This window comes from Hippopotamus amphibius, chromosome 1 (genome assembly GCF_030028045.1).
Source record: "Hippopotamus amphibius kiboko isolate mHipAmp2 chromosome 1, mHipAmp2.hap2, whole genome shotgun sequence".
Taxonomy (NCBI): domain Eukaryota; kingdom Metazoa; phylum Chordata; class Mammalia; order Artiodactyla; family Hippopotamidae; genus Hippopotamus; species Hippopotamus amphibius.
In genome coordinates, this window is record NC_080186.1 from 508,949 (window position 1) to 528,887 (window position 19,939).

At 61.4% G+C, this 19,939-nt stretch overlaps 1 protein-coding gene across 1 annotated transcript; it reads left to right on the top strand.

The window, feature by feature from the left end:
• Positions 1-1,622: 1,622 nt before the first annotated feature.
• On the top strand, positions 1,623-19,930 carry LOC130830006 (ATPase family AAA domain-containing protein 3). The gene is made up of 16 exons (XM_057696815.1): positions 1,623-1,927; positions 5,222-5,298; positions 5,915-6,016; positions 6,123-6,182; positions 6,626-6,695; positions 6,842-7,007; positions 7,182-7,251; positions 7,599-7,754; positions 8,255-8,311; positions 8,519-8,644; positions 8,839-8,963; positions 9,185-9,236; positions 9,580-9,650; positions 10,364-10,531; positions 11,658-11,766; positions 19,085-19,930. Exons 1-16 carry the CDS (start codon positions 1,726-1,728, stop codon positions 19,232-19,234), a joined length of 1,761 nt encoding a protein of 586 aa, XP_057552798.1. The 5' UTR covers positions 1,623-1,725; the 3' UTR covers positions 19,235-19,930.
• The last annotated feature ends 9 nt before the right edge of the window (positions 19,931-19,939 follow it).

The window sequence follows — 19,939 nt, forward strand, 5'->3', positions numbered from 1 at the left end:
AACTGACTTTTAAAAAAAAATTTATTTATTTGGCTGTGCTGGGTCTTAGTTGTGGCATGGGGGATCTTCGTTGCCGCATGTGGGGTTTTTTTTTTTTTTTTTTTAATTGCAGCATGTGGAATCTAGTTCCCTGACCAGGGATGGAACCCAGGACCCCTGCATTGGGACCATGAGTCTTAGCCACTGAAAAGTCCATGAAACTGACTTCTTAAATGCACAGCTTTATTTCCGGAGTTATTCCTTGTCATACAAAAGTACATAAGCTTGCCAAATGCTGGCTTGTGGATGGAGCTAGAGAGTTGCCTGTGGACAACGACCTCACTTCTCTTACCCATTTCCTCTTCTTTATGCAGTGAAGCCAGCTAGGGGTCGGTGCTATTGGATGTAAGGTTTGAGGCTGGTCGGTAAAGACCTTAATGACGACCAATGAGGAACACCTTTGGTTTTTCTCTTCATTTGCGGAAAAAAAACAAACAGCAAACCCCAGACAGAATTATCTTAGAGTTATTATTATTTTTTTTCCTATTTTTCTTCAGGCTTAAGACTAAAGCTGTTTTCAGTCTCGTGGAGAGACTCCGTGTAATTTCGGGAAACTCAACAAATTCCATCAGGGAAAGAACGCAGGGGCCACCTGGATATTGGCCCAAGAAGTGAACTTTGCTAACTCTGGACACTGGGTTCCAGAGCCACGCTGGCCTCTGTGCATCCTGGTCTCCTTCTACCCGAGGCGGTCCAGCACCTAGGTCCTTGCAGCAGGCACGTGGCTTCTGGAGCTTGTCAGGGAGAAGCCTCCCCAGTCGTGACCAGAGCCGAGACCCTGGGGCCCTGAGCTCTCCGCCCGCGGGGGCGCCGTCTGTGGGGCCTCGGGGGCTCCGCCGTCCCGTACCTTTGGCGTCGGAGACTCTGTCCCCTCCCTCCCTGGGGAGCCACTCTGAATAAACAAAGGCTCACACGACCACGGACCGCTGAGTTTTGCTGAGACGCCCAAGAGGCGGCTCGGGAGAGCCCTTCCTCCTACTGACGGCCGCGGGAGACTGGCCGGAGCCGCGCTTCCGCCCGTCCGTCTGCTCAGCAGCGCCGGCACCGGGACCCGCCAAGCCCGGCCCGTGGGGCGGCCCGCCCTGCGCTGGGCACGCCCGGCTCGCGCCCCGCCGTCCGGGGGCGCCTGCTCTCGGCCGCAGCCCCCGGCCCCCCCGGCCCCGCGCCCGCCCCGGGCGGGGTCCTCCCCGCCTACCGGCCGCCCCCCACAAGCCCCTCCTCCGTGGACGCTCCCTCGGTCAGGACCCCCGCGCATCCAGGGCCCTCGGCCTCGGCACCGGCCTCCCTGCTCCCCGCGGGGTCGGAGCTCCGTGGGTGCCCATAGCAACGGGGTAGCGTCTTTGCCACGCGGAACGGACGAGACCAAAGGCGCGCACGCGCCCGGCCCCTCAGTTTTGTCCCTGACCGGCCCCTGTCACCTGGCGCCCCGCCCCGCCCCCTGCCGGCCTGCCCGCTGAGCCGGCTCCTGCAATAGCGGCGGCGACGCCGTGACGCCGCGGTCCTCGCAGCCAATCCGAGGGCCTCGCGAGGCTCGCGGCCCTCAAGCGCCTCCGTCGCCGGGGAGGAAGGGCGGCTGTCGCGCCTGCGCAGTCTCTGCCGCCGGCTCGCGGCGCGTGGCGCTCGCTCTGCGCCGCGCGCGTCCCCTCGGCTTCGGGTCTCGGCGGCGGCGCGCGGCGCTCGCGGGCCATGTCGTGGCTCTTCGGTATCAAGGGCCCCAAGGGCGAAGGCGCGGGGCCGCCGCTGCCCCTGCCGCCTGTGCAGCCCGGGGCCGAGGGCGGCGGGGACCGCGGCGCGGGGGACCGGCCGGCGCCCAAGGACAAATGGAGCAACTTCGACCCGACGGGCCTGGAGCGCGCAGCCAAGGCGGCGCGGGAGCTGGAGCACTCGCGTGAGTGCGGCGGGTGGGCGCGGACAGGGCGGCCGGCCGGGGGGCTCGGGAGCACGTGGCCCTCCGTGGTCTGAGGGATCGAGCGGTGAGGGGCCGTCGGGAGCGAGGGGGGAACCGGCCTCCAGCGGTGAGCCCGCCGGAACCACCCCTGCGTGCAGGGAGTTCGGGATTCCTTGATCCTCTGGCATCTTTGGAGCTGTCGCGCGTCCTTCAGGTGGGGGAGAGCCGTGCTGAGGGGCCTCGGAGGATACAGGCAGCAGGTGGCGGGGCTGCACCCAGGTCTCCAGTTACCGCCTCTTGTCGCCTCCACGTGGAGTGGCCGAGGCGGGCCAGGTCGGGGACCCGTCTGTGGTGGTTGCTCGCAATTTTCCGCTTAAGAAGCGAGATGCGTTCGAGGGTCATTTATTTTAACGGAGATAAAGCATACTTGCATTTATCGTTGGGAAAGGTTAGCGTTCAGGTAGGCAAGGTGTGTAAAGCAACAGGTCAAGCATCCCAGGGCCAGATGATGACCTTCCTGACCCAGACCCTCTGGGCATCAGCGGTGACTGCGTCTTCACTAAGCCCGCGTGTTTTTCTCCCGATCTTCTTTTCTCCTGTGGCTTTAACAGTTCCTCTCAAGGTTGTAGCCTGTGTTTAAGAGTCAGGAATGTAGCACATGGTGAGTAGATAATAGCTGAAAGAATACAGTGGCTCTCAAACTTTTAAGCAGAGGTGCTCTTTTTTCAAAGGAGACTCTATAGAGCAGCCTTGTGGTGAGCAGAGATGAGCAGGATGTCCCTTTCTCAGCAGGGGGTGGCCTGGCACTTTGTGGCTCAGTCTCCGCCCTCTCACAGGGGCCACGAGAACATCCTGGGCAAAGGTCTCCAGCCTGCCTGGCTCTCTGGTCCTGGGAGGGACATTCGAGACGTGGATATTTGGGCCTGGGCCCAGAACAGCCTGTTTCCTTAGGCCCAGCTGGAACATTTCCCACCTCATGGTGGGTTTTAAGTGTATTAGGTTTGCAAGACGATCTCAGTCATCCCCTGACAACTGAAGACAGGCTTGCAGAGGGCCTTGCAAGACAGTGGCTGGGCTTCAAGACACCTCAGATGATGACAGACTTCTGACACGAGACCTAGTTTCTTCAGCGTGTCGGGGTGGGGTGGGGGTGCCCATTCACCATGCCCAGAATTCCAGAGTTTCCCTCCTCTTGGAATCTGAAGCCTGGCTTTTGGCCCCTCAAATGCACACAGCTGTACGGGCCAGCGGGAGCAGCCTCGGGTGTGTCTGAGGGCAGCGGCGCCTTCCCGTGTGCTTGTGCCTCAATTGCTGCCAGGCCTCCTGCGTTGGCTGCCCCGGAGCTCTTGCCCCAGCACATCCTCCACCTGGGTCCCCAGGGCCTTGGCCTCTGCTCTCCAGTTTCCCCACCAAGCAGTACCTCCTGCAGAGTCCCCAGCTACCACCCCCTGGTGGCGTGGTCCATCCCTTTGGTCTCCACATCCAGTGATGCTGTCCCAAGTGTGGACTCTGTTTCATTTTTGTTGCTGTCACCCTTCCTGGCTTCGCGGCTGGCCAGTGGGAGAGGTTTCACCCTGGGCTGCTGCTCCTTCTGTCCCCAAACCCTCCTTCCCAGGTGCCTCGGGCCCCTCTGCAGGCCTGCCTTCAGAAGACACTCGCAGTTCACAGCCGGAGTGCCTGCCCTGGCTGGCGTGCGCCTGCTCTTGTGCACATCACTGCTCCCGGCGTGCAAAGCAGACACGCCCCGAGCTGCTCCTCGCAGCCTGACCACCGGCTCTGCCCCTCGGGCCCCAGCCTGATGCCGCCTGGCTCCCCAGGTCTCCCAGGCCCTCCTTGGGCGCCAGAGCAGCACATTTGGCCTTGAGCTGGGCGCTCCATGCGTGTACAGGTGCCTAGAAGAGCACCTTGCCTGTGGTGGGTGCAGTTAACGGGGCCCGCATGCCTCCCGGTGCAGGATGACTTCGAGGGGACAGCCATCATTGTCAGCACTGAGGTCGCAGCTTGTGACGGGGGGGCTCGCGCGTGCCAGGCCCTGCGCTGAGCGGTTTACCTGCTTTCTCCACCTCACTCCGCAGGTCAGGGGAGGTAGCGCCCTGCTCCATTGGCAGGTGAGGTGCTCAGAGCGGTCAGCCTAGCTGCCAAAGGTCACGGCGTGAGTAAACAGGCCAGCTGCAGGTCCTCCCCAAGCTCTGAAGCCAAACCATGGGCCCCAGCCGACCGCTGAGCCCCAGAGCTTCCGCCTCGGGCCTGACACACGCTAGGAGCCGGCGAGCCCCACGGGTTATTCTCTAGTCAGTGACGCGTGTGCTGCAGCTTGGGGGTGGCGGGTCCTGGGGTCTGCAGCTTACTTTGAAGGCCTCAAAGAACAAGACAGATCGTGGGGGGTAGAAGGGTGGAGGTGTGGGCAGCAGCCTGGGAGCGTGGTAGTATCAAGGAGGTGGCCTCCCGGGGTCCCGACCCTCTCCACGCTTCTATGCGTTGGAAAGTTTTTGTAGTGAAGGGTGGCACCCAGGAGAACTGCGCCATCGCAGCTCTGCTGGAGGGCCTGCTGTGCGGGCTTTCTCAGCGAGGAGAGGACCAGACACCCACTTGTTGCCACCTGTGAATTCCCCCTTGTGAAGAGAATACACCTGGAAAATGTCCGTTACACACGTGTTTCTAACATGTGGCTTGTGAAGAGCCAGCAGCCTGTGCGCATCAGCTTCTTTCTGTTTTATGTTGTGGTTTTTAACACCATGTATTTATTTGGCTGTGCCGGGACTTCGTTGTGGCCTGTGGGATCGAGTTCCCTAACCAGGCATAGAACCTGGGCCCCCCGCATTGGGAACGTGGAGTCTTAGCCACTGGACCGCCTGGGAAGTCCCTTCTTTCTGGTTTAATCCTCGTTTGCTTCTAATGTTTTCATCTGCCTGTGCTCAGTTGTGAATCAGTGATAGGTATCAGAGGCTCAAGGGAAACATTCGCACTTGAAAAATAAAGGACGTTCTAGCTACAGGCTTGCTTTCTGTTTAATGGGGAAAATCACCCCCAGGTTGACCCTCCTGCTGTCAACAGGCAGGGCAGGGCACAGCCACTCTGATGGACCCCTCTGGAGTGTGACGGTCCCCTGGGGATGGAGCAGACATAGGTGGCGAGACGGGGGCAGTGGCCTTTGGAGGGAGGGGTCACTGAGCAGGTCTGAGCAGGAACCAGCTGGCCACGCGTGCTCTCGGGTCGAGGCGGGCTGTGGTGTCCCTGGGCGCCCCCCGCTCCTGCGAGCACTTGCCTGATGCCCTCACGCCCACCCACCCGCAGGACATGCCAAGGAGGCGCTGAGCCTGGCACAGATGCAGGAGCAGACGCTTCAGCTGGAGCATCAGGCCAGGCTCAAGGTGAGTGTGGGTGTGGTGCTGGCAGAGGTGGGCTGCGGCCCCAAGGCTGAGGGGGCCCGGAGAGAACACGGGTGGTGGGTATAGGATGGGTGTACAGGCATCTCCTTCTGGGATTTGAGGGAAACAGGGATCAAAGGTGTGTGGCTGAGTTCTGCACAGAACCGTCTGGGAGGGCAGGTGTGGGTGAGGCGGTCTCCCCGAGGGGGGCTCCCGCCCTCACTCTGGGCGCGTCAGGAGCGGGCACAGCAGAGGCACCGGCTCTGCCCTCCACCCAGGGCTGCTGTGAAGTTAATCAGGAGGGGAGCCCACGGCGTGAGCACAGCGGAAGTGGTGGGGGGCTGGGGGAGCGACAGCTGCCCCCGGAGGCCGTCTGGCCACTTTGGGGCCCGGCCCTGCCCATTTCCCCTGGCTTCTCTCTGCCTGTGGGTCTGGGTCCTCCCGGGCCTTGGTGAGGCTGCAGCTGAGCTCCCCCAGGCCTGGGTGTGCGGTGCCGGCTGCGTCCCTGCCTGGGGGCCGCACAGACCTGCCTGGCCCCTTTGGAGCCCCCTCGGGAGGGGCGTCGGGGCGGGAAGCCTGGCCAGGCCCCGGGGCATGCAGCAGCTGGTGTGTCGCGCAGGAACACGAGGCCGCCGTGGAGCAGCTGAAGGGCGAGCAGATCCGTGTGCAGGCCGAGGAGAGGAGGAAGACCCTGAGCGAGGAGACGCGGCAACACCAGGCCGTAAGGAGGCGGGGTGGGGGCGCGCACGGGGGCCGCACACCCACGTCCCGGCCTGGACCTTGGCTTCTGTGGCTGGGCCGTGTTCACGCCGCCCTCTCCCCCCCAGAGGGCCCAGTACCAGGACCGGCTGGCCCGGCAGCGCTACGAGGACCAGCTGAAGCAGCAGGTGAGCCCTGCCTGGCTGCCTGTCTCCCCCGAGGGCGCGGGCATCCCCCCGGGGCGGCCGGGGGCCGGAGTCTGGGGGCGGCCGGCAGTGACCCCCGTGTTGGGGGGGATCCGACCGCGCAGCCCCGCGGGTCTCCCGGGTGGGACCTGAGTGGGACACGGACGGACGGGCCCATGAGGGGCATTCAGATGTCCTGCCTGTGTGGGCATTTTGGTTTTTAAATTAAACAACCTGGTAAAAGGCCCATTTTGTGAAGACAGCCGTCAGTCAGGGCCGCGCTGAGACTGAGCCGGGCGGGGGGCCGAGGCTCCTGCCTCAGGCTCTGCCGCCTGCAAGGCCCCAGGGTGACTGTCCCCTGGGGTCAGACGTCTCGGGCGCCGGGGCAGCTAACCTGTCGCTGTGATGCTGGCTGTGTCCTGATCTCGGAGCCCTTCCCTTCTCAGCAACTTCTCAACGAGGAGAACCTACGGAGGCAGGAGGAGTCCGTGCAGAAGCAGGAGGCCCTGCGACGTGGTAGGCCCGGCTGCGGGGCTCACGGGCGAGGGTCGCGGGCCCTGCTCCGGGCCCTTTGCTCCCCAGGCAGCATCAGGTGGAGGACGTGCTGAGACCCTGGGGGTGCGGGGCCTCTGGCTGAGCGCTGCTCCCCCGTCCCCGGGCAGCCACCGTGGAGCAGGAGCTGGAGCTTCGGCACAAGAACGAGATGCTGCGGGTGGAGGCTGAGGCGCGTGCCCGGGCCAAGGCCGAGCGCGAGAACGCCGACATCATCCGTGAGCAGATCCGCCTGAAGGCCGCCGAGCACCGCCAGACCGTCCTGGAGTCCATCAGGTGAGGCCGCGCCCAGCGGACACCCTCTGGCTCCTTCGCCTGAGCAGGCGCCCCAGTCCTCCTGGCCGGTCTGTCCGTGGCAGCCTTCGGGGCTGACCTTGGAGGCTGGCCTTCTCCGGCCACGCGGGCACAGGGCCCGATTCCTTCCCGGTCACGGTGCTGCTTCCCCTGCAGGACGGCTGGCACCCTCTTTGGTGAAGGCTTCCGTGCCTTTGTGACAGACTGGGACAAGGTGGCAGCCACGGTGAGTGCCACTGCAGCCTTCCCGTGGGCTGTGCGTGTCGGGGTCTCTGCTGCCTGGGAGAGTCACGGGCCAGCGGCTGAGGCGGTCGCTGCTGCCACCCCCCCGGGAAAGCCACACGTGACACGGCCTTTGGGTTCGGGGCACGCGGGGTGACTCGGTGTCGACCCTGGGGGGTCTGGGAAGGAGGGGGGCTTGCCACGCGTCCGTTTCACCTCCTCACCTGTGCCCGCCTTTTGGAAAGGGGCTGGGGGCACCCAGCCAAGCCTGCAGGGCATCGGTGGGAGGAGCCCCTTCGCTTCTGCCAGGGGACAGGGTGGGCACCACCTGCCTCCTTTGCCCCGCTCCAGGTGGCCGGGCTGACGCTGCTGGCCGTCGGGGTCTATTCCGCCAAGAACGCCACGTTGGTCGCAGGGCGGTACATTGAGGCCCGGCTGGGGAAGCCGTCCCTGGTGCGGGAGACGTCTCGAATCACGGTGCTGGAGGCGCTGAGGCACCCCGTGCAGGTAACCCCCGGCTCCTGGTCCAGGTGGCCTTCCAGCCGGATCGCACACGTGGCCTCTCCCCCTTTCTACCCAAGTGCTGCTCTCCTCTCCTGCACCCTGATTTGCATTTGGCTTTTTCTTCCCGGCTGTCCCTTGGGCCCGTGGTGGCGGCACGGGGGGACCCTTACCCCGGTGTGCTCGGTCCCTCTGTGGGCCTGTCGGCGTGACTGTGCCCTGGGTGGACTTGGGCTGTTCACGAGCTCCTGGGCTCCTGCCATCCTCCCGTAAGAGCAGGTGTTGGAAGCAGCCCTGCGCTGGCTGCCATCCTCGAGGGGAGCCAGGCCCCCCTCCTGGCGGGGGGGGGGGGGGGGTGGTCTGTGCAGTGCACGGGGTGCCGTGGACGATCGCTAGAGCAGCTCACCGCCCACCGTCCCCCCGCCGGCCTTCTCCGGGGAAGCGGGTCCCGTGTGTCCTGGGGCGGCTGTACCACGGGCTCTGTCGTTGACGCCCCCACCCCTCAGGTCAGCAGACGACTCCTCAGTAAGCCTCAGGACGCGTTGGAGGGTGTCGTCCTCAGCGTGAGTGGGGCTGTCCTGCACGGTTGCCTTCCTCTCCCCCACCTCCCGCCCCCCGCCCCGGGGCTGCCGGTCCTTCCTGGGGTCGGGTTTGCTGGCCAAGCCCCAGCCGGGAAGGAGTGGCCTCTCGAGCCGACACAGGCGCTCACCGCGTCGGGAGGGACGGACTCAGCCGCAGAGCGTCCCCTGAACCACTGTGTGCCCCGGCAGCCCAGCCTGGAGGCGCGCGTGCGGGACATCGCCATCGCCACCAGGAACACCAGGAAGAACAGGAGCCTGTACCGCAACATCCTGATGCACGGGCCACCCGGGACCGGCAAGACGCTGTTCGCCAAGGTGCGGGCACAGGCGGGGCCGGGGGCGTGGGGCCTTCCCCGCCAGGGAGGGATGCCGTGGGCAGGGGGCGCGTTGGGGGGCCTTGCCCCGCTCTTCCAGGCAGGGTCTCTCCCCGCAAAAGGCCTGGCCCCCGGCAGCTGAGGGGTGGGGCAGAGGGCAGATGGAGCAGGCGTTAAAGTGCCTTCCCTGCCCAGAAACTCGCACTGCACTCGGGCATGGACTACGCCATCATGACGGGCGGGGACGTGGCCCCCATGGGGCGGGAAGGTGTGACTGCCATGCACAAGGTTTTCGACTGGGCCAGCACCAGCCGGCGAGGGTGAGCTGGGCACCTGCCGGGTGGCCCTGGGGCTCCTGCTGGGAAGGGGGGGCGGTGTCTTTCCCCGAGGCCCAGGGGCCTCTCGGTGCCGGTGACTTCAGAGTGTTTGAAGGGGAGGGGCCGCCAGCCCGTCTTCAGTGACTCTCTTGCTGGCACCTGGCACGCGCCCATCTGTGGCCACGGTCTGCTGTGCCCCGCCTCACACGGCCCTGCCCTCACAGCCTCCTGCTCTTCGTGGACGAAGCGGACGCCTTTCTCAGGAAGCGAGCCACTGTGAGTGCCAGGGGCCGCGTCTGGCCCGGGCCCGGCCGGCCACCAGGGAGCGGGTGGGAGCCGGCAGGGGCGGGTGGCCTGCGCCACGTCTGCACTTCCTGGCAAGGTCGTTTGCAACCTGCTCCTCAGCTGCACTTTCTTCATACGTTTTGTTTGAAACGTGGAAGTTTGCATCTTTTTGGAGTCAAGCTTCAGCCTTCATATTTAGATTCATAAAAACCTTGCCGCGTTCTGTCCTGGACACGCAGGGTCTGCGCCTCACGCAGGGCCTTCCCTCACCTTCCCTGTGGCTGCGTGTAGGACTCCGCCGCACAGACCTGACACCAGGTCTTTCTCTCCGCAGGAGAAGATCAGCGAGGACCTCCGGGCCACCCTGAACGCGTTCCTGCACCGGACAGGCCAGCACAGCAACAAGTGAGGAGAGCCCGCGTGCGGGGCCCTGGCTGGCCGAGCAGGCGCACGCCCGACCCACGTGGCCGGACGCTGTGGGATGCCCGGCAGGCGCCGTGGGGCGTCTGGGAGCCACTGAGACCACGTGCTTGGGTCTCTGAGCAGTACAGGCTGGGCCACAGGCCACTGCCCTTGGCTCAGGCCCCGGGCGTCTCCGGCTGCCTCGGACATGTGTGGTCGGGGCCCACCCCACGGCCAGGGGCTCCCGGGCACAGGTTGCCCTGGGATTGGGCTGGCCCTCCTGAGCCCCCTAATCTTGGTCTTCTGTGTGGGCGAGACCCCTCCAACCGCCTGCCTTCTGGTGTCCAAGGTGGCATCTGGCCCGGCCAGCCAGCCACGTGGCTGCCACACCATACACGTCAGCCTCGCCCGCTGCTTCTGCCGCCGCCGCCAGTGGAGACCCCTCCCCCACCACCATCCCAGCACTTGGTGGGGGGAGGGGCAGGTGTCTGTCTCAGACCTGGGTCCCCGGGTCCGCGTCCCTGCTGCACACGGCGGCTTCCCTGGCCGTCCCCCCAGGCTGGGCCATCAGCTGGGGAGAAGCGTGAAACGGGGGCCAGACGGGGAGGGCTGGGAGGGAGAGGACGGCGCTGCGTCTCTGGGGCTTTGTGGGTTGAGAAGCTGCCCGGCAGATTGTGCTGGGCAAGAGCCCTGAGCTCCCGCCGTCGCGCCTGCAGGTTCATGCTGGTCCTGGCCAGCAACCAGCCCGAGCAGTTCGATTGGGCCATCAACGACCGCATCGACGAGATGGTTAGCTTCGACCTGCCGCGGCGGGAGGAGCGGGAGCGCCTGGTGAGGATGTATTTTGACAAGTATGTTCTTAAACCGGCCACGGAAGGAAAGCAGTAAGTGTCCCTGCCGCCACGGCTGCTCCCCACCTGTCGCGTTCGGGCCCTCCCTTCAGTGCCTCGGCCCCGCCAACTCCCCGCCTGGGTGCTGAACCCTAACCCCGCCCCTGGGGTTTCACCTGTGCGGTCGTGACTGCCCGTCACTGGAGGTCCTGCTGCCCTGTCCTTTCTTTGAAACACTCAGATCTAGGCCACGGGCAGCTCTGGTAGTGAGGGGCCGTCATGGCCCATTCCTGGACCCGCTGAGCCTCGCTCTGGACTCCTCCCGAGCGCACAGCAGGGCCCACCGGGTGGCGGGAGCCCTCCACGCTCACCCAGGCCCCCTTCACCGTGCCGTGAGCGCTCCAGCTAGGACGGTGCCAGTCTATTTGTAGCCTCTCCAGGGGCCAGGTCTCAGCCCCACTGACCTGGATCCCGCCTGCCGCTGCCCAGCCATCGTCCATGCTGCGGCGGACTTTGCCTGATCCTGCCACCCCTCTGCCACCTGCCCCCGAGCTCTCGAGCTCTCATCTGGGCCTCTTTCTCCATTTGCCCCTGGCTGGACCCATACCCGCCCCCTGCCGCCCCCCGCCCTAGCCAAGCTCCCAGGAGCCTGTCCCAGGCCAGCTGCAGCCCAGGCCCTGCATGCGGTCTGAGGTTCGGAGGCCTTTTTCACGAGAGTGTGAGCAGTCTCTCTTGGGTCTTCAGCCGAGCCTGACTGGGGATGGGATTCGCTTGCAGGGGGATTAGGAGTTCAGGTGCTGTCTGAGGGCTGTGCGGCGTCCCTGCCCCCAGGCAGGCGCTGGGGTGGGAGCAGGCTCCTGGAGCCCCCCGCCCCTTGCACATCCTGAGTGGCCGCGAGGCCCCCCCGGTGCAGCATGTGCCCGCCTGGGCCCTGTGTTGGGCTCCACGAGGAAGGGGCACACCCAGCAGGGTAGGAAGGTGGAACGGTCAGACCTGGCTCCTGCAGTGGACGTTGGGCAGGGTTTGGCTCATGAAGGTGAGGGGGTCGGACACGCTCCACCTGGGCTCTCCCAGCGCAGGCTCCTGCCCTCCCTCTGTGTGGCAGCCTGGGGCCCTGGGGGCTTCTGGTCTCGCCCGGGTCGTGTGGGCACCCAGGCATCCCTTGGGAACTCTTTACCAGGCGCTTGAAGCTGGCCCAGTTTGACTACGGGAAGAAGTGCTCGGAGATCGCACAGCTGACGGAGGGCATGTCGGGCCGGGAGATAGCCCAGCTCGCTGTGGCGTGGCAGGTGAGCTGGGGACACACCCCACAGGCCAGAGCCCGACCAGGCCAGGGACCCTCCGACTTGTCAGAAGGGGGCCAGGCGACCCCCGGGGTGTTCCTGAAGGGTCTTCTGCACAGACGTGGTGTGATGCCCTACTTTCCCCCACTGCCCTCCTCCGCCCCCGCAGTGGGGGGGACGGGCCAGGGCAGACCATGGATTCGCAGGTTATGGTCCTTCCCACTGTCACTGGTCCAGATCAGAGGGGGCCTCTGAAATCAGCAGCGTGTCTTGTGGCCATCAAGCTCAGTGTCTTAGGAACCTGGGTTTTGTCCCAAGTTGGGGCCCAGGGCCGTTGGCACAGGCGACTGCAGACAGGTGGAGGGTTGGGCGACACAGCCTGGGTCGGGCAGGGGTTGTCCCGTGGGCTTGTCCGAGGGCACAGGACGTGAGGAGCCAGGACGTGACTGACTTGATGAGGAGTGGGTGTCTCGTTGCCAGCTCCTTGCAGAGGGAGACTGTTGCCCTTAGGGTTGTCTGTGAGGGGTGAAGGCCTCAGGTGTTCTGGCTTTTTGGATGGGTTTGCTGAGTCCTGAGGGCCCAGGGGCAGCTGGACCTCTGGAGTTGATTCCATCCTCGCCTTGTGGCTCAGGGCACACAGGCCAGGGTGGTCTTTGTCATTCCTGACCACCCAGGTTTTCATCTGAAACATTCCAGTGGCGGTTCCATGGGTGCCCGGGGCAGGGAAGCCCAGGAGCCTTGGGTGCCGCTGTTCAGAATGAGTTTCTCCGTGGTCCCTGCCACGTGGAGCGTGCTGAGTGGCTCATACCTGTGGCCATGTGGTGACCTGGCTACTGCCAACTTAGCGTGAATGCTAAGTAGACATCTGCTTTGACTTGAACATCTTTGCCCAGATACACATGGGGACTGTACTCGTCAGAATGAACCGGGTCACGCTGCTGTAACAGACAGCCCTCGGTCGCAGACTGTCCTCAGTGAGTCAGGGGCTCTGCTGCAAGCTGGCCTCGCTGAGGAACCAGGCCTCACGAGCGTGGCTGTTTCCACCACCAACAGAGTGGCGAACAGGATGTCTTAGTCTCGGCGGCTGTGACAACATGCCACAGCCTGGGGCTTACGCAGACATTCATCTCATGGTTCCGGAGGCTGCACTTCCCAAATCTGGATGCCAGCGAGAGGGCTCCGCCATGGGCTGCGTCTGGCTGCCACTGTGTGCCAGTGCGGAGCCCTGGGTATCTTTTCCCGGGTGCTGGTCCTGTAGGATCAGGGCCCCCCCCGTGACCTCACCCAGCCTGAATCGCTTCCTAGAGGCCCTGTCTCCAAGTACAGCCACCCTGGGGTTAGGGCTTCATTGTGAATTCCGGGGGCAAAAAACGCTCAGGTCCAGTGGTGGGAGGCGCCCTGGTGCACTTCCTCCTTTCCCCTCCCCCCTCCCCCCCTCCTGTTGGGGAAACCAGGAGACAGGCCTGCATGTACCTGTGGGTGGGGAGCTGAGGGCAAGCAGACGCTGCGCGCACGCGGGCGGGCAGGCGTCTGTGTGCGGACGCGGGAGCCCGCAGGGTGACCCCGCTGCGTGTCCAGCCCCTGGTCAGCGGGGCCTGGGGCGTGGCTGTGAGTCCCCACCTCCACCCTCCCCAGGAGAGAAGAGCTAAACTTCTGTGGGGGGGGGTCCCCACCATCTTGGACAGAACATGTGGGCATTTCCCCCTGGAGTTTATCCCCTTGTGGCCCCAGATGCACAGGGCTGGGCGGCCCGGGACCTGTGCACCTGCTCCCTGCGGCCCACCCAGTGGTGTCTCACGGCCCTCACTGCAGCCGCCACCTCCATGGCAGTGGTTTTGTTAACGCAAGCCTGTGCTTTGTGTGTGTGTTTCGGCTGCGTTGGGTCTTCATTGCTGTGCACGGGCTTTCTCTAGTTGTGGCAGGCGGGGGCTACTCTTCATTGCCATGCGTGGCCTTCTCATTGCGGCGGCTTCTCTTGTGGCTCTCGCGCTCTAGAGTGTGGGCTCAGTCGTTGTGGCGCACGGGCTTCGTGGCTCCGCGGCACGTGGGATCTTCCTGGACCAGGGACCAAACCCGTGTTCCCTGCATCGGCAGGCGGGTTCTCAACCTCTGTGCGACCAGGGACGTCCCGAGTCTGTGCTCCTCACCACCTGCAGTTACCTACCGTTGGGACGCACTGCATTTCTTAAAAAAATTTTTTAAACCTACAGTTCATCATCTTAAAGGTTTTTAAGTGCACAGCTCAGTGGCATTAAGCACATTCACACTGTTGTGCGACCATCACCACCATCCTCTCCAGAACTTTCTCTCCTTCCTGAACTGAAACTGTCCCCGTTAAACACCCCCTCCCCCACCCCGGTACCCACCCTCCTCCTTTTTGTCTCTGTGACTGTGCCTCCCTAGGGACCTGATGAATCGTACAGGATTTGTCTCTTTGTAACTGGCTTATTCACTGAGCACAGTGTCCTCGAGGTTCGTCTGTGTCGTAGCCTGTGTCGGTCTTCTTCCTCGTTGGGCTGCCTGACACCCCAGAGTGCGGTGGACACACTTTGGGCACCATCCAGCTGTGGGTGGACACGGGTTGTTTCTACCTCTCAGCTGTTGTGAGGCGTGTGCTGTGAATGGGGCAAGGCCCTGCTTTCAGCTCTGGGGCACATTCTCCCAACTGGAATTGTTGGGTCACACGGTCATTTTTATTTATTTACTGATTTATTTATTTGGCTGCATCAGCTCTTAGTTGGGGCACGCGGGATCTCCGTTGCAGCATGTGGGATCTTTTAGTTGCAGCATACAGCATCTAGTTCCCTGACGAGGGATCGTACCTGGGCCCCCTGCATTGGGAGCGCAGAGTCTTAGCCACTGGACCACCAGGGAAGTGCCCACACGGTAATTCTGTGTCTGCGTTTTGAGGACCCTCTGTACGGTCTCCCGCGGCGGCTGCACCCGCAGCCCAGGCTCCCCACATCCTCACCGACACTGGTTTCTGTGTGTTGCTGGTGGCCGTCCTGACGGGTGTGAGGTGGTGTCTCGCTGAGCCGTTGATGCGCGCCTCCCTGATGGTCAGTGGTGTTGAGCCTCTTGTCATGTGCCTGTTGGCCGCGTGTGTGTCTTCTTTGGAAAAAGGTCTGTTCAAGTCCTTTGCCCATTTTTGAACTAAATTTTGACGGTTTTTTGTTATTAAATTGTAAGGGTTCTTTATATATTCTGGATATTAACTTTTTATCAGATACTAGGTTGCAAATATTCTCCCCCTTTCTACAGGTTGTCTTTTTTACTCTGTCAATAGTGTCCTTTGCAGCTCAAAAGTTTTTAATTTTGATGAAGTCCAATTTATCTATTTTTTTGTGTGGTCACCTGCTTTTACCATCATAGCCAAAAAGTCATTGCTAAATTCAGTGTCTGGAAACTTCTCCCCTGTGTTCTTTTCTGCCAGTTTTATAGGTCTCTGCTCCATTTGTTTTCTGTTGTTTTGGTTAATTAACTTGGCTGCATTGGGTCTTAGTTGTGTCACGCAGGGTCTTTCGTTGCGGCTCGTCGGCCTCTCCCCAGTTGCGCGTGCAGGCTTAGTGGCCCCACGGCGTGTCATATCTTAGCTCCCTGACCGGGGAACAAACCCGCGTCCTCTGCATTAGAAGGTGGATTCTTAACCACTGGACCCCCAGGGAAGCCCCTCTGATCCCTTTAGAGCTGATTTTTGTATATAGGGTACAACTTTGTCCTCTTGTATGTGAATATCCAGTTTTCCCAGCACCATTTGTTGAAGACTGTCATTTCCCCATTGAATGATCTTGGCACCCTTGTTGGAGGTCACATGACCATACGCGAGGGTTTATTTCTGGGCTGTTTGTTCTGTTCCATCGGCCTGTGTCTGTCTTAGTGCCAGTACCACACTGTCTTGATCACTGTAGCTTTGTAGTAGATTTTAAGATCAGGAAATGTGAGACTTCTGACATATTCTTACTTAAGATTGTTTTGGCTACTTCGGGCCCTTGGATTGCATATGAATTTTGGGGTGGATTTTTTTTTTTTAATAAATTTATTTATTTATTGGCTACGTTGTGTCTTCGTTGCTGCACACAGGCTTTCTCTAGTTGCAGCTACTCTTCATTGTGGTGTCTTCTCTTGTTGTGGAGCATGGGCTCTAGGCGCGTGGGCTTCAGTAGTTGCGGCACACGGGCTCAGTAGTTGTGGCGCACAGGCTTAGTTGCCCTGCAGCATGTGGGATCTTCCTGGAGCAGGCATCGAACCCATATCCCCTGCATTGGCAGGCAGATTCTTAACCACTGTGGCACCTAGGAAGTGCCGGGGTGGATTTTTTTCATTTCTGCAAGAAACATGATTGAAATTTTGATAGAGATTGCACTGAATCTGTAGATTGCTTTGGGTACGACTGACATCATAACAACATTAAGTCTTTCAGTGCACGAATGCAGATATCTTTCTATGTTTTGGAGTCAGCAACGTTTTCTAGTTTTCAGTGTACAAGGCTTTCACCTCCTTAGGTAAGGTAATTCCTAAGTATTTTATTTTCAATGCTGTTGTAAAGGAATTGCTTTCTTAATTTCTTTTCCAATTATTTATTGTTACTGTATAGAGACACAAATGGTTTTGTGTGTTAACTTTTTGCCCAGCAAGTTTGCTGAATTGATTACTTAAGGTTTACTACGTATAATAAGATCATATCACCTGCAAATAGACAATTTTATTTCTTTGTTTCTAATCTGGATGTCTTTTATTTCTTTTTCTTGCCTAGTTGATCTGTTGTGTTGACTAGAAGTGGTGGAAGCGGGTGTCCTTGCCTTGATTGTGATCTTCGAGGAAAAGCTTTCAGTCTTTCACTATTGAGATGATGTTTGCTGTGAGTTTTTCTTCCATGGCCTTTATCAGGATGAGGGAACTTGCTCATGTTCCTCGTTTATTGTTTGGCTGCGCTGCATGGCTTGCAGGATTTTAGTTCCCTTGGCAGTGAAAGTGCAGTGTCCTAACCGCTGGATTGCCAGGGAATTCTCCCTATTGTTTTCATCCAGAAAAGGTGTTGAATTTTTTCTTTTTTTGTGGCTGTTCTGGGTCTTTGTTGCTGCGCGCAGGCTTTCTCTAGTTGTGGTGAGTGGGGGCTACTCTTTGTTGTGATACATGGGCTTCTTATTGGGGTGGCTTCTCTTGTTGCGGAGCACGGGCTCTAGGTGTGCGGGCTTCAATAGTTGCAGCACGTGGGCCCAGTAGTTGAGGCACACAGGCTTAGTTGCTCCACAGCACGTGGGATCTTCCCAGACCAGGGATCGAACCCGTGTCCCCTGCATTGGCGGGTGGATTCTTAACCCCTGCGCCACCAGGGTTTTCTGCATTGAGATGGTCATGTTTTTGTCCTTCATTCTGTTCATTGTTTACCTAGGTTGATTTTCCTTAGGTGGTAAATCCCGCTTGGCTACGGTGGGATTTACCGAGTCCGGATTGCTAGTATTTTGTTGAGGATCTTACATCAGGATTCACAGAGAGTCTGGGTCTGTAGTTCATTTGTGGTGTTTGGTCTGGTTTTAGTGTCAGGGTGATGCTGGCTTCAGGATGAGGTAGGAAGTGTTCCTGCCTCTTGGTGTTTGGAGGACTGGTGAGACGGACTGACGTTAGTTCTTGAAGCTTTTTTTTTTTAAATGAACTTTTTTATTTTTGAGTAATGCCAGGTTCACAGGAAAGTCGCGAGGCTAGCACAGCCCGCACCATCCTGTGAGTGTCCCACCACAGCCCTCGATTGCACCTCAGGCTTCATCTCACCTGGAGCCCATCCAGATGCCCGTGACATGCAGTCTGGGCTGTGACAGTTCTCAGAGGTCCCTCATTTTTGATGGCGCCGGCAGCTTTGAGGGGTGCCGTAGGGTGTCCCCCGTTGGGTTTGTCTGGTATCTTGCCCATGATCAGACTGGGATTGTGAGGTTTTGGAGGAGACCCCAGAGGTGAGGCACCCTTCTGGTCACACAGTATTTGGGGGCACCAGATATTATGCCACATGACATCACGTGGATGTTGGCCTGGATCCCCTGGTTACCGTGGTGCCCGCTGGCTTCTCCACGGCAGAGTCGCTGCACGCTCTCTCCCTGCTTCCTCCCACCACGGCCCCCCTCCAGCTGCCTTCGCCCGCTGCTGCTTTGCAGAGCTCATGTGCTCCTCGCAGGAGGCCACAGGGACAGCCCCTCCCCCGACAGCCTTGAGGACAGCCGTGTCCCAAGGATGGGGCCAGCCCGGGTGAGCAAAGTGACTGGTCGTCCCAGATGGTGGGAACTCTCTCCCAGTGCCCTGCACGGGCTGAGGCTCCTCATGGAGCTGGCCTGGGCCCCCTGCTTGGTGGACACTTGAGTGTTTTCCTCAGGGCAGGCAGCATGTCAGAGCCACAGGCTGGGTGACAGGAAGCAGTGGGGCACCGAGCCACCTCAGAGCAGTGTGGCCTGGCCAGAGGCTTCCTGCCTTGGCAGCTGAAGTGCTGTGGACCACACTGGGGCCTGATGGGCAGAATTTGGTTCCCCACCCAAGTGCCAGGGCTGGGCAACCTGGGCATTGGTGGTGCAGAGGTGCCAACGGCGGCCTGGCCCCCAGCAACCCGCAGTTGTGGGCGGGCCGTCTGCAGACCGTGCAGGCCTGTGAGCGGCAGGTCCTGGTGGGCCACACGTGCTCTGTGTGTGGGGGCAGTTTGGCTCCTTGGGGCTCTGCCTCCCCTCGGTGGGTCTGTGTGGCCTGTGGTGGTTCTGCTGGCTGCGCCCTGGCCCTGAAGGCAGCTCTGCTGTCCACAGAGCAGGGCCCTCTGGGCCTGCAGTTGGGGGGCTGGGGTGCTTCCTGACAACGGGCCTCCGGGTTTCTATTTTCGGAAAGTCATTGAGAAACTCAGTGGAGCAGGCAGTACTGGTGCCAGCCCGGGATGCAGGCAGGGCCACGGGTGTTGCAGGGATGGCGGCTGCTCTGGGCTGCAGACTGGCCTGTGAGCGCGTGTGGGGCACACCTGTGTCCACGGGCAGGCAGGTGTGTGCCACCGTACACGTCGGGGTGCGTGTCCTGTTGAGAGGCCAGGCCCCTCCTGAGGCTGAGCGCAGGCCCAGCCTCTGCCCTCACCTGCCCCGCCCCACAGGAGGCCTTTGGGCTCTGGAGGGCGTCTCCGCGGTGGGGGGCAGTGCAGCGAGGATGAGTCCGGCCCGGCTGCCTTGTCCCTGGGTCAGGCCCTGGCCAAGAAGGTGAATGGCTCCTGGTGACTGGTGGGCCCTGAGAAACTGCAGGCTGAGACCCCTCCCCTGTGCGGGCAGCCCCTCTGGTGCCGTGTCTTAGGGCTCTCTTTCCCTGGCAGGCCATGGCCTATGCCTCTGAGGATGGGGTCCTCACTGAGGCCATGATGGACGCCCGGGTCCAGGATGCCATCCAGCAGCACGAGCAGAAGATGCGGTGGCTGAAGGCGGAGGGGAGCCAGCCCCCGCTCCCGAGCACACCGGCCGAGTGAGCCGGGCCTGGACACCTGGGGCACGCTGGCCAGGGGCATCACCGAGAAGAAACACCCAGGTGCCCTGTCTCCCAGTGGGTGTGGGGGCACCGCACAGCTGCCCACCTCCCAGCATTTTTAATCCTCTGGTCAGGGCCAGGGCAGCGTTAAAGACCTCTGCTCAGGACCAGCGGCACTGCGTGTCTTTGAGGCAGGTTCGTTGCCCTGCCCCCCCCCACCTCCAGGCGGTGGTGCTGGCTGGGGAGAGGGACAGGCTGGGGCCACCCCCAGCACACTCCTGAGAGATGTGTTTCTCCAGGCCAGGCCCAGATGGGGAGCAGGCACTGTCCCCCGTGCCCAGGGGCAGCGGCCACACTGGCAGCACAGCTTTCCAGGCGGGGGTGGGCTGCTGCAGCTGTGACCAGCAGTAGGGGGCCTGGCCAAGGGAGGGGACCTGGCCTTGCCCAGGACCAGGAAAGAGCCCGTGATGAGCAGAGCTGGCCCCTGTAGCTCAGTGGAGGGTGCCCAACGCTGTCCTCAGGAGGGGAGTGCCTTTCAGGTCTGTGAACCTGTAAACCCAGGGGCCAAGAACCAGCCCTCCGAGACCCGAAGGCCAAGGGGTGGGGTGGGGTGTGGATGCCCAGCCCACAGAAGCCACAGTCTCCCTGATTGGAGGTGGGGTCTTTTTACCCAGAATCTAATAAAAACTCCGACAGTATGATACTG

Bases quoted from the DNA above. Each gene is read 5' to 3' on its own strand.
- LOC130830006 (XM_057696815.1), top strand. From the start codon at position 1,726: ATGTCGTGGCTCTTCGGTATCAAGGGCCCCAAGGGCGAAGGCGCGGGG. The intron at 6,183-6,625 runs GTGAGCCCTGCC...TTCCCTTCTCAG, and splicing joins AGGACCAGCTGAAGCAGCAG to CAACTTCTCAACGAGGAGAA. The intron at 7,755-8,254 runs GTAACCCCCGGC...CCCACCCCTCAG, and splicing joins CGCTGAGGCACCCCGTGCAG to GTCAGCAGACGACTCCTCAG.